Source organism: Parasteatoda tepidariorum, chromosome 5 (assembly GCF_043381705.1).
Source record: "Parasteatoda tepidariorum isolate YZ-2023 chromosome 5, CAS_Ptep_4.0, whole genome shotgun sequence".
In the NCBI taxonomy this organism is placed as follows: domain Eukaryota; kingdom Metazoa; phylum Arthropoda; class Arachnida; order Araneae; family Theridiidae; genus Parasteatoda; species Parasteatoda tepidariorum.
The window spans coordinates 35,396,326-35,411,032 of record NC_092208.1 but is presented as its reverse complement, the minus strand read 5'-3'; the positions used below and the strand labels follow the sequence as shown (position 1 = coordinate 35,411,032).

Sequence of the window (14,707 nt, the reverse complement as noted above, 5' to 3'; positions counted from 1 at the left end):
CCTCTTAAAAAACGTAGTTTTTAAAAACTTTCTTCTGTTTAATTTTATGATTGTTAATTTTCTTACGATATTAAATTATCTCAACTTCGGTTGACGATAAAAGTTGCTAGCATCGTTCTCGAGACAATTACATTACGCTCATCAATGGAGTCGCGTTCTCTTCACAGATGAGAGTCGTTTTAGTGCTACAAGCGATTCTCAACGCCAGTTGATCTGGAAAGAGAGGTTGGAGCTCGATTTCATCCCAATAACATCTCGGAAAGATATCGTTACGGTGGTCCTGGAGTTGTCGTCTGGGGTGGCATTATGTTAAACGGGGTTGACTGAGCTTCAGATCTTCGACCCAGGTTCTGTAACTGGAGACCGCTACTGCAATGAGGTAATCCTACCCCATGTGCGTCTGTTCCGAGGGGCCATTGGACCAGACTTCATTTTTATGGATGACAATGCCCGGCCACACCGTACTGCTAATGTTCAAGAGCTACTGGAAAGTGAAGATATCACACGAATGGATTGGCCAGCTTACTCTCCAGATCTAAATCCCATAGAGCATGTGTGGGATGCATTAGGGAGACGTCTTGCGACACGACAGTATCCTCCCGGTAACACCCATCAGCTGAAAGATGCGTTAAAGGAGGAATGGAGACGTTTACCCCAAGAACTCCTGGATAATCTGGTGCTTAGCATGGAGAGACGATGCCAAGCAACAATTACAGTAAGGGAAGGGCATATACCATACTAGGGAACATCTACCAGTTGTACTTACGCTTCTTCAGGCAATGATGTGTAACGCCACTATATGTCAAATAAAGCTTTTTTTGTTCCATACCCTACTTTAAGCTTTATTTTCATTACCGCGCCATTATTCTTTTACCATCGTTTAAGTACAAAATAATGTACATCATATTCAAATTTCATGTCAATCGGATGATTTCTTGTAGAGTTATGACAAAAAACGCACTTGTTGCTTAAGTTTTGCACACCAGTGTATATATATATATATATATATTCAATGAGAGGACAATTCATGACAGTTATTAATTTATAATTTTGTTCTGAGAAAATGTATTGATCTGCTTCGCTTAGCTTAAAGTTTTTTTTTAGATTCTTTTGTCACTTTCATTATATTTTCTTTGACAAATCTTTTTTCTTCCATTCTACTTTTATAAATGAAAATAATTCCTTTTAATGGAAGATTTTTCCTAAATAAGTTGGAAAAAACGAAGTTAAAATAAAAGGATGAAATAAATAAGAATAAAAATAACAGCATGTTTTAGTATTCATCCGACCTTTAAAAGACAACTTATATACAAAAAATGTTCACTAATAAATGCAATTAACGAAAAAACAGAGTTGTTTCATTAATGAAAGAAATCCCTTTGGAACTAAAAGAAAAGGTATTTTGAAACGTACATGGTTGCTGTGTTTGCAAAACATTAATTATTATATTTTCCTTTCTTTTTTTTTAACAAAGTAAACCATGTCAGGGTTTTTATCTTGGAAACAAATATTTTTGCATTAATATTCTTGTTTGTAAGCAAAGTAAAATTTGGAAAATAGTTTTATTATTTATTAACCCTTTGACGCAGAGTTTTTATTAAACACATTTTTCATTATTTTGTTTTAATTCAGCTCAAAATAAGTGGAAAATATTATATTTAGTATTTTAATAATCTTTGATAATTCTTCGTTGAAAAGTGAAATCCTTCACACATAAAATCTTTCACATTCAAACAATAATTTTTCAAATTTGCACAAAATAATGTTAGATAAATAGTTATTAATCGTAGAATTTTTTTTATTTACAAAACAAATTATTGATATATTTTAGGATCTGAATGAAAAAAAAATTTTTTTTTTTCAAGCTATTTTTCTTTGGATTTTATATTTTAGTACAAATATATTTCCTATAATCTAGCGGATATTTTTTAGTAAATTTTAAACTGCTTTTTATAATTACAAAAAAAAAAAAAAAAAAAAAAAAAAAAAAAAANATTTTGCTTGCAATCAGAGATTCAGAAAAAATATATATAAAAGTTCCACCAGCGTCAAAGAGTTAAAAGAATGAGAAAATAAAATTCTCTAAACAATTAATCCGGGGAAATATTAGTCTAACATTGCTCTTTCGCTTCAAAGAAGTGATGATTCATAACAGGCACTAGTTTACAATTTTATTTCCGAAAATAGAATTCGGAAATATTAACTACATAAGCTGTATACATTTTCTACCTTTTAAGCAAATATCGACATGTCATACTGGATTAGTGTCCTTGAAGGAATCGTGAATAATTGTTTCTGAGGAGACAGTTCATCAATAATCCTTTCAATATCGATTATTAAGTTATAAATTTGGAAGAAAGCTTTAATAAATGGCAAATCAATTGGATGAGTCAAGGTCGTGTATCTATCATCAGAACCACTTCATCAAACTAGGCTTTCAGAATATTTCACGCAGTTAAATTTGGCAAACATATCTTAAAGAATATCGATTAAACCTATATCGCATCTTTAAGGAAACCCAGTTTCCTCTTTTTAGGAGACCCAGTTTCCTTTTAAAATATAAAATCAAAGGATTTTATTTCGTTTTCGAGACAGCAAATTTAATAAATTTATATTCCCCAATGAGTAGTGTTTGAATAATTTAAAAAATTTGCGTTGTTTTATAGTTGCAATAGTAAATTTCTGAAAAATGAAATCTATTAATCTTTAGAAAAATGAATTCTATTTTAAAGGAAAGTCGATTCAGTAACGGAAATTTGCATAGCAAAATGAGTGCTTATATTATTCATTAAATTTGTATTGTTTTTAATTGCAGTAATAAATTGCAAAAAAATTGATATTATATTTCAAAGAGAGTGGATTTAATAATGTGAATTTGTATTGCACATTGAATGCATATATTGCATAATATATTTATATTGCATAATAAATATTGTTTTATAGTTGCAATAATAAATTTCAAGAAAATGATTGGATGTTGTGTTAAAGAAGGTAGATTCAATAACAAAAATTTGCATTACCAAATGAGTGCTTATATTAATCAATAAATTTATTGCTTTATATTCACAGTGAGAGTTGTAGAAAAATTGGTCTTATTATATTTTAAAAAGAGTAGACTCAATAATGTAAATGTAAAGTGTTTTTGTAATATAATTAATTTGCATTGTATTATAGCTGCAATAATAAATTTCATGAAAATGAAAGGATGTTATTTAAATTTATTGAAAGCAGACTCATTATTATAAAGTTGTACTTTGTTATAAATTAAAATAATAAATTTCAAAAAAAATGAAAACATGTTATTACATTTCAGAGAAAGTCCATTCAATAATAATATTTAGATTGCAAAAAAAAACAAAAAACTTTAAAAATTTCTGGCATCCTGAGTACAGCAGCCGTAATATGCATTTTACCGTAAAATCCATACTTACCGTAAAATTTTATACCGTAATTTTCACAGTATTTAATTACAATGATTCAGTTATTTTTACAATAATTGTTACTGTAAAAACTAGAATTATTATTGGATCAGATATCATATAATACTGATATAATATCAAATAATACTGATATAATATCAAATAATACTGATATAATATCATTATATCAAATATTATATCAGATATTTGGCCCATAAAGTTTTTATGGTTTAAAAGTACTGGCTTCTTGAATGCTTGCAATTTTTACCGTAATTTGATTCGTATTTCTTTAACCATGTATGTTCGTATGATTGCAGCAGAAATTTGAGAGAACGGTTATTATGGTTAAATTTATTAACATTTATTTAAATTAGTTGACGTAGAAGAGAAAGTTGAAATTTTAGTTTATCGTTTCAATTTTAAAAGTATAAAAAATCTAACATGTACCTTTAGTTAAAGCTATTTAAATATATTATCATATAGATATCATTTATAGACAGATTTAGACATCATTGCACGAACTGTTCCTGCATTAAAAGAAGCTTTCCTTTCTTTGGAGCTTGCTGCTAGGGATATGGGATTAATCATCAATACCGATAAGACCAAATACATGCCTGTACTTGCTAAATTAAATTCTAGTGAATCCTATCTGGAGATTGGTTCCCACAGGTTTCAGACTGTTCAGAATTTTACTTACCTTGGTTCAATTGTTACTGCCGACAATAACATGGACAATGAGATTCGGAGTCGTCTAATTTGTTCAAATAAGGCTTTTTATGGTTTAAAACGTTTTTTCAAATCATCTCTTTTATCAAAAAATACAAAACGTTTACTCTATAAAACATTAATTAGGCCAATACTTACCTATGGCTCTGAGACCTAGAACCTAACTCAAGCTGGTGAAAGTAAAATTGTCATTTTTGAGAGAAAAATTTTGAGGGCCATCCTTGGTGGGATAAAAATAAATAATTCCTGGAGAAGACGATATAATGCTGAACTGTATAAAATCTACAGAGAGCCAGATATTGTGAAATTCATTAAAATAAATCGAATGAACTGGGCAGCTCACATTTTCAGAAGGAATGATGACTCAAATTTAAAGAAAATCCTATTACACAAACCCCTAACGAACACGAAAAGAGGTAGACCCAGGCTTAGATGGTTGGATTTAGTTGAGACTGATTTCCTTACTCTAAAGGAGAAAAACTGGCGAACAAGTGTCAAAAGTAGAGAGAAGTGGATTCGAAATCAAAGGAAGGCACTGGCCCACCCTGGGCTGTCTAGCCAGATATGATGATGATTTAAATATATTTATAATTTTTAAAATTATTAAAATTTTAAAGAGGTTATTTTTCAAAGCATTTATTTTCCAAAAATCAACAAAACCTAGAACTTTTTTGTGAAAAAACAAACAAACAAGCTTAGCTTTACCTAATTTATTTATTGATACTTATTTTAGCTTTTGATAATAAACCATAGCGTTTACTAATATTATTCTGGCTAAGTATTTTTTGTAATGTTTCGAAATATAAGTTATAGTTTATGCTGTTAATTAATGTTGTCATTAAAGAACATTTTTATTCTGAGAGAAACTATGCAGTTTAAAACCTAAAAAATGTAAAATTCTTCTCTAGAAAATTTCGGAAACATGTTTAATTGCAATTTTCTTTTATTGTCTTTACTTTCCCATTAAAAATATTAATGATGTTTAAAGCTAGAGTAAATTTAATTTTCGGTTGAAATAGAGCAAGACCTACTTAAAATAGTTTGATAGTATATAGCTGGGTGGCATAAAGCTCACATTCCTAACTATTTCTTTATTTTAATTGAAATACGAAAGATTTTTAAAGCATTTTATAAATTTTTATGTTGAAACCACGCGTGTTCTACTGTTTCTACGCAATCTAGACATTAAAAAGGGTTAATAGTAAATGAGTTTTCTTAGAACTAGTTTCATTACCTGGATATCGTTTCACTAATGAGAATTTTTTTTGTTTTGTTTTAGTGCTAAGAATGTTTATTCGAAGCTTTTAAAACTTCGAAACATTTATTATTTATCATTGAATAGTGATATTAAATAAATCAATAAAAAATTTACTTCAGAGTTAAATCCTTTTACAATGTTATCTTGGAAATAACACAGTAAAAATATTTTTTAGGGATACTTTAAAAAATCTTATTTTAATTAAAAGTATTGTCTTAAGGCTTGCGAAAGCTTAGATATCAAGGGATGACAAAAAATTAGAGCAGATTACTTTAACTAGAAGACAATATAATTTCATAAAAAAAGTAACTATTCCTTAAAAATATTTTTCCGTTATGATATGCACTGAAGAGCCATTACATTATGACCACCCTCCATCTATAACAATGGGCTCGCCCAGGTTTTTCTGGTTTCTCGCCCAGGACTAATGTTTTCATGCGGCACATTAGGACCCATAATCCTCATAGAACAATCCCTGACATCTGTAAGCTACTTGAATATAGTTCACCCATTCATGGCAACAGTTTTTCCTGCGGGGGATGGTGTTTACCAACAGGATAATGCACCATGTCATAAGGGTCGAATCGTCATGGATTGGTTCGAGGAACATTCCAGTGACTTTCAAGTCATGTCTTGGCCCCCAAATTCACCTGACCTTAATCCAATAGAGCATTTGTGGTCCTACTTGGAAAACCAAATTCGTGCTGCCACGCTACCCCCTCGCAATGTGAGGGAATTGCAGGACCAGTTGGTGAGCGCTTGGTACCAGATACCTCAGACTACCTATCAGCACCTTGTGGAATCAATGCCACGGCGGGTGCTAGCAGTTTTGAGGGCTAAAGGTGGTCCTACATGTTATTAGCAGGTTGGTCATAATGTAGGTGTATATGATAAAGTGAATAATAAATATATAGATACTCTCTATATTTATTTTTCACTTTAAAACAATTGTTATTCAACATTTTATACATTTTCAAATTTCATTTCCTGTAACAACTGCGTAGTCAAAGAAAAACGTGAAGGCACTTATGATTTCAACCAACTTTGTGACAGAATGAATTTCTCGCGATGTACATTATTTTGCTGAGAACAAAATGTATGGAAATTTGGATCTACAAGTTTAAATAATATTAAAGATTATTTCTTTTACTTCCCTTCAGTTTTGCAGTCTCCGTTAAGAGACATATAATGAAAAGATGATTGGATTTCACCACTAGAGGAGATGTTTACTGAGCCTTTCAACAAACATATAGTGATCATATTTATATGCAATTTCACCGTAAACACCTGGCATTTGTTTATACATTTTCGATCAAAATATATTTTTTGAAAACATATGATGTATGACACGAAAATAATTTTTATAATAAATGTTAAAACATTCCTTAATGTTTATTAACTAATTTATTAATTAGATAATCATTGTGAAGTTTCAGAATTTTCAAAAATTAGTAGAGTAGTTTAAAGAAATTAATTCATTACTCATTCATTTATTCATTCATAAAATGCGTTAAGTTGAGAAAATTAAATTAAGGTTTCCCTATAGTCTATCCAAATCTTTGATCTCTAATAAATAAGTTTTCTTTTTAATAAATAGAAGATAATATGGTTTTTCTTACGTTATGGAGCTTGGAATAAAATATAAGACCTTTGAGAAACGTACACGGCGAAATATTTTTTTCTAAATTACCGTACTTGTAAGGACATTTCGATATAGAAATTACAATTATTGTAATTAAACCAAAATGTAAAAACTATTCATTCGTCTTGGTAACTGTTTACCGGAATTTCTATTTTTCAAAATTATAGTTCGTATTGTCGCCCAATTAGTAAAAGCACAAAACTGGAAAGTAAATTTAACCAAATAGATGGCTTTAATACAATGCTCTAAAGTTGAAGTATCATGATTAAACTACCAAAATGATCTTCCCAACTGCCATTCATTTTGCCATTAATTTGGTAATATTTACTTTTTGATATCTATGCCTCTTACCAAATATAATAGTTAAAATCTGCTTACATTTGGTTTATTTAGGATGGCGATTTGTTAAAATAGCTGATTAGAGTTGTGCAAAGCGAATCACCAAAGTTATTCGAATCGATAGAATCAATTCACTTCGACGATTTGAATCACTTATTGATTAGAATGATAATGAAATTGATAAAAATGATTTATCTATAATAAAATTGAATTGAAAAAATATATATTTTACATTTTTTTGGCAGTATTTATATGCCATTATTTTGCCCTATGCATATCGTTTTATCGTCTTCTAAAAATAGCTATTAAATTATTCTTCCTATTTGCCTTTCTGTTGAAGGGATGACTCAAATATCTTTTTAATTTTGATACGAATATAGTGCAAGACAAGTTACGATTAGACCCTGCTTGGTTCGTTCACCAACCCCCGAATTGCTTTTGTAATTCAATTGCTTTTTTTCTCAAGTGATTCGAGTCACCGATTCGAATCATCGAATCAATACCCAACTCTATAGTTGAAAGAAGATAGGTGAATTTTAATTATTTCTTTTCCTAATGTATTTCTTAATTATCAGAAAAAAAGACATGGATAATTGTTTCACATATTTATTTAAAGATACTAAAGTCAGATATATTCGTAACTGTCTCAGTGTACGTCAAAAATAGCTTCTAAAGCCAAACAGGAACAGCTTGAGGAAGATCATTAGACTTCTCACTGGACACTGTATCTTCAGGAGACACCTAGGTATTGAAACTAATCCACTTGGCAGAGGTTGTCACCTTTAAGAAGAGCCATCATGACATATACTTTATGATTGTGAGGTCTATTCTCTGAAAGATTTGAGCATTTTGGGCAACATTGTATTAAAGCCAGGGAACAGCAAGATGTTCTTGCAAGGTGTTTGCTTAACTTTATTTCAGCTATAGGGCTTTCTTGCTAATCATAATTTAGGGTTTGGGTATAATAGACCTCTGGTTGATGTGTCCTGCTCTTGGAGCTTCCCAAGCTCTAAGTCTAAGTCTGAAGTCAGATATATGGTGTCTGTTTTGTACATGTTCATGAGATGTAAAGAACGGCTTACAAACTCTTTTCAAGTAAAACACTATTTTGAGAAAGACAGCGAGAATATACATCCTGTGCTAAAGCGGATTCGAACACACTACTTCTACGCTTCTAAGCGGTTAGCAAAACAACTATATTGCACGGTGAGAAAGTTTCTTAAAATTTTTTGCAAGTGAAATAACCATACATTATTGGGGCCTCTGTTGCCGCTGAATATTTTTCTTCCACTTGAGTTTCATGAGTTTTTTTGTCTTCTGGATTGAGTTCAGAATTACAAGGCTACAGAATTGAATATTAGTAGTCATTAACCCAAAATTGGGTTGGCTGTTCAACGTCGGTTATACAAAAAAATAAAATAAAATAAAATAAAATAAAATAAAATAAAATTATCTGAAGCGTAAAGATAGCAGGCTCAATATCTTTGTGATGTTTATTCTGATTTATGTGCTATCTGTTCTCCAATTTGACAAAAGACTAACCTTTCTTTGCTTTAAACACATAAAACTGTGTATGTATTTAAACTGAATTTATTTATTGAAACACATCTAGGGTTACAGTTTGGTTCGAACCCGCTACGTCCATTATAAATAGCATTTGGCTAAAAGAAGAGACTTCTTTGTTAGGGAGGCTTCTTTAAAAATAATAATTTTCAAAAAAATACTATTCAAAGTATTTATGCGTTTATTTATACACTGAAGAGCCAAAAAAACTGGTATACCTGCCTAATATCGTGTAGGGCCCCCGCGAGCACGCAAAAGTGCCGCAACACGAAGTGGCATGCATTCGATCAATGTGTGAGGTAGTGCTGGAGATAATTGACACCATGAATTCTGCAGGGCTGTCCATAAACCAGTGGGAGTAAGAGGGAGTGAGGATATCTTCTGAACATTACGTTGCAAGGCATCCCAAATATGTTCAATAATGTTCATGTCTGGGGATTTGGTGGATTTCCGATACTCACGGTATACTCGTGAAATGGTCGTACGTGAAAATCCAAATTTCATTGCTATCTCGGAGATGCTATGTCCCATCTCCTGTGCGCCGACTATAACACCACCTTCAAACTCACTTATATCTGTATCACCTGGCATTGTAGCAGCAGTTACCGATCTAAGAACTGTGCTTGACTTTGACTGAGGTTATATACGGAGCACCTGTCCGCGAAGCGGACACTCCACTCCTTCATCATGATGTAGTGTCCGTAGGCGCCTGTAGTACTGTCGTTTAAGAACTGTGCAAGACACTCGTTGTCTTATATACGCGTTGCCGTACTTTGATTGGCTCCATACTCCTTTATTTGCATACTCATGCCTGTACCAGATTTTTTGGCGCTTCAGTGTAGTTACACACATGTGTTGGCTTGTATGCTAATTACAAAGAACGATACATTATTAGCCCTTGAAAAATTAAAAAAAATCTAAAAGAAGATGAAATTCTAAAAGAAGATGAAGACAAGACGCATCTAGTGTAGCCAAAAATATAATTAACGCGCATTTAACTGAATTAAAGAGAGGTAAATTAACTGAAATTTTTTTCGTTGTCTCAAATTATACCAGTACTTTTAAAATTATCAACTCTTTTTTTTGGTACAATTACCAAATTTTACCTCTCTTACTACCGAAGAACATGATAATAAAATCACATTTTAGAGTTAATTTTATCAAATGCTATTACCAAATCACTTAGAAAAAAATTACCGTACCTTTTGTTGTTCCTATAGAGCCATAAAACACGGTAAATTTTACCTTATTCTGCTAATTTTTATATGGAAGGATTTTTTTTCCTCTTCGCAAAATCAACAGATTTTTTATCAAAGGTAGTAAACAAAAATTTTTTTGGAGACTTTCTACAACTTTTTTTTACAAATTGTACATCACAAAAAAGTTTTTTGAGCAGAAAAGATAGTCACTATTTTAGTCCCAGAATAAGGTAAAGATAAAGAAAAAATAATTAGCAATTCCAAGAAACGGCAATAAGTTTCAACTTGAAATAGAATTTTTTCAAATGTTCATTAATATTGAATGTAAATTTGAAAATTCAGTACAAAGTAATGATGTGTTTTGGATCGGCTTAGAATTTATAAAATTCAATTTAATATTTTTACAGGCTTTTACTAATAAACCATAATTTTATTTATTTTCTGTTACTTATTATTTTTATAATTAATAATCATGTAGATTTCATCTATTATAAAAAAGGGCCTTTCTCCTTGTTTTTCTTATTAAAATGACAGACTACTTAAAAAGTCTATTAAATAAAAATAAATGGGAGTAAATGGTTTGCTGCCTTCTATTTAAGAAAACAAAATTTTATTCTCAAAAGAAATTTGTGAAATCATTAGTCGATTTCAAATGATTAAGATGCGATGATAAAGATATCCATTGGATAGTTTAGATATCTATTTAGATATTGATTAGATTTGAGATAGTGATTTAATATCTTACCTGCATATATCGATCATCTTTCCTTTAATATCAGGCATTTCGGGAGCTGTAATATTATTGAAATCACTTGTACGGAATATTGACAGAGAATTGTTGATGTATCCGTCCAGGGTTCGATTCTCGCTCGTTACAAACACGTACACCAAGCGGGGAATGAAGTCGCTCGTGTACGCGATCATAAATGCCTGCAAAGAAAATGAAATTAAATATCTTCTTTATGCCAACGAAAAGATCATGAATACACTCATAACTTTCAACTCCCTCACATTTTTTGAAAATATTTATCAGCAGTTACACATATTTATTCAACTGTTTGACGTATAACACATTTCGGTAAATTTCCGTTGGCTAAGGAACCAGGTAAAATTATTTCATCAAAATGGTCGCCAAAATAAAGCTACGTTTGTATCCAAAGGCGAATTTATTTCTATCAATTGAAGTTAACTGACAGGCTTCGTTATTATAAGTTTCGCTACATGTAGCTCTCATTAATAAAATGAAATATACCGAGAAAACATAATAATAATAATAAATAACCTAAATCAGCAAGCCTATATATGAAAAGAAATTTACAATGTTTAGTCTGCTGCTTCGCAAATTGATTTTTTTCTAAATTTCAAGGCTTTTTTTCTATATTCTCATCTTATTTGTTCGAATTACATGTTACGAAGCTTAGCGATTTTCGTCAGGTTTTGTTTGGTAAACAGTTGCGTTAGGTAAGAAGATCACGGATACACAGACGCCTCATCTGTGACCTTAGCGCCAGTGGTTGTTTATAAACAAGATTGGCGCTTTCTCTAAATAAATTAGAATGTTAATTTACCAGATGTTAATTAAATACAATGCTGTGGTGTAAATCGAATTTGTTAAAATATCATTCTTTCCTGTCCACGTTTTTTATTTAAGCTACATGGATTATTTGTTTGTATTTTATTGCAACCACGATTATTTTTGTTTTGTGTATCTGGTAACTTCATTGCATAATTAGTTTGCTTATATTCTTCATGGCTTTGAACCAGTCACCGTATTAAGTAAGAAATAAATCAAATCTTTCTTTGTGAAAGAATATAAAATGAGTCACTTAAAAGAATTCATAGTTGGGGGCTTACTCGAAATCGAATAAAAAGAACAGTTGCTAACAAAAAACCTTTTCCCCGTTTCAACAGCCAATCAGGACCGATAAATACGCTGACGTCACTTGCAGGTATCTAATTAACACCTAAGTAATTTTATTTTAATATAATACCGTTTCAAGACATTTCTCACTATAATATTTTGTCGGAAAAAAGCATTTTTTTTATAGTAAAACACAACAATAAACATAATTAAACATAACTTACGTTACTGATGACGGCAAATACTGATAAACCTTTTAAAATCGTTTGCCAGGCACCTGGAAATGAAGTGATAGACAATTATTTAATTTCAAATTACTTTTATTTATTTCTTATATATCTGTTTTCGCAAGTTTCAAAAATTTTTCAAATTAAATTCAGTTTAAAAAGCTTTACATGTTCACAGTAATTAGCAATTAAGAACCAGATATTAAATAATCCAATGATTTAATGATATTTTATATACACAGCTAAATTCATGGTATCTTGATCATTTGAAAAATATTTTATCAAACACCGATTGTTTTAAGATAGAAGTGGAGTGCTTTTAACCAATTTTTAAAATGCATAAAAATATTGTATTTATAATTCAAACAGAGTTTGGTATAATTAGTTATATTCTGTAAAAATGTAAACTTTCAATTGAAATTTTTTCATTGAAAAAATCACAAATCATTCATTTAAATTTACTTTCTTGCACTGAGTAATTACAACAATATTACACAAAATCTTTAAATATTCATGGGTTATTTATTTTTAAATTTAAATATTTTTTTTACGAAAATTTTAGAAAAATCAATTGGCCGATAAATATTTTTTTTTGCAAAAATGTATAAGAAATATATAATTCCTAACAATAAATATAAATCTGATAAGGATTAAACATTTGTTTATAAAAAAGCAATTTTTAAATTTGTTACCAATTGTTAGCAATCTATTATCAAAAAACAATTAAAAGTTTAACGGATTCTTAATATTTATGATTTTAGTACTTTTTAAAAGAATTGTTTAATTTTATCTCAGAAATGTACAAAAAATATTTAAGGTTTATTGATTTAAATTTACTTTCTTTCAAGGATAATTGATAGAATTATTCGAAGAAAATCTTTTTTTTTTAAAGAAAATTATGTTTCCTCTTTTTTTTCTCTGTTTTTCATAAAAACAATTTTAAAATAAAACTGATTACAGAAAGTTTAGCGTTGACAAAATTGCAGCCATTTCTTTACATTTTTTTAAAAGTTCAAAGAATGGGAGTAGTCAAATTTATTTACTAGTTTTTTAGTCGATTGGTACCAATTTTTGCGCAGGAATTTGTGACGCTAATTTTGATTCGCTTTTCATCAAATTCTACTGAAACACAACGAGGTGCGTATTTGAGGTTTAAATTTCAGCTTATAAATAAAACTGCGATTACAAAAAGTTTAGCTTTGACAAAAATGCAGCAATTTCTTTAAAATTTGCTAAAACTTCGAAGAATGAGAGTAGTCTATTTTATTTACTAGTTCTTTAGTCGATTGGTACGAATTTTTGTGTAGGAATTTGTGATGTTAATTTTGATTCGCTTTTCATCAACTTCAACTGAACACGACGAGGTGCGTATTTGAGGTTTAAATTTCTGCTTTTAAACTTGGCATACCAAACATGGTGACACCTTAAAATAATGATATTCTCTCCATACTAGGCACAAATGTCACCAGCAGATCCTGCAGCCTTAGAACTTTAATTAAAAGCAAATAAAAAAAAAGTGTCTAAAATGTTCGTTTTTCTGAAACAAACGTCATTTTATTTTAATGATCTGAAAATTAAAATAAATCGACGCAGAGAAAAAAAACAGATTCCGGTAGAATACAATATTCTCTTTCGAATGATCTGAAACTTTATGCCAAAAACATTTAATAACATGCAGAACGTTAAAATGTTAATAATAATAAAAACGGTGGGTATAACTTTTAAGATTAAGCAAGACTGTTTGTTTCCTTCATATAAGTAACATCTGTATTTGTAAGTGCTATTGAAATTGAGTGAACTACTTCTAAGAATTAAAATACTTAAGTATACAATTAAGGGACGTTTTAAACAAATCATTAATTTTTTGAAAAATAATGATTGTAAAGAAATGCTTCGATGTATTTAAAAACATTTTATGAAACATAAAAAAGGGAAAGGAAAATTACTTGAATCAAGATCGAAAGTAACCTAAAAGAAGACAGATGTTTTATATTAATATTTGTTTTATAAAAGTAATTATAATGTGAAATAGCAAGCGGATTTTCGTCAGTAAATACATCCAAACAGAGCTACGTATGTAAGACTGAATTGACAGCTGAATAAAGAATTGAGCAGCTGTTTAAGCTTTAATAGCATGATAATTGATTTTCTGCACAATTGTAATCAACTTTCGCTTAAACTGTTTAGATGGAGGCAAGTGTATTTATTTTACGATCAGTAATCCCTTGTTATTCTTTCAGTTGGTTAAAAATGATCAGTCACTTTTTAACATTAGAAAATGCTATAAGAAACTAAGTGAAATACAGCAAGCATTCATGAATATTATTTATTTTACTATATAGATCTTAAAATTATCCATAATTTTATTGCAATAAGGAAGGAACAAATTTTCTGTGTAATATTATGAAAACATTTAAAAAAATATTCCTTTTTACGAGAGTCAATGATTATTCTTGACTTGTAAAAAGCCTAG

General features: G+C 29.9%; 1 protein-coding gene across 3 annotated transcripts in view; it reads right to left on the bottom strand.

The window, feature by feature from the left end:
• Positions 1-14,707, bottom strand: part of LOC107442862 (anoctamin-5-like) — a 286,523-nt gene that overhangs the window by 9,029 nt on the left and 262,787 nt on the right. For all 3 annotated transcript variants that reach the window (XM_071181276.1, XM_071181275.1, XM_071181277.1), the window contains 2 exons: positions 12,232-12,284; positions 10,892-11,076 (listed from right to left, as the gene is read on the bottom strand). In XM_071181276.1, the coding sequence (XP_071037377.1) occupies positions 10,892-11,076; positions 12,232-12,284 (238 nt within the window). The remainder of the gene's footprint in view (positions 1-10,891; positions 11,077-12,231; positions 12,285-14,707) is intronic.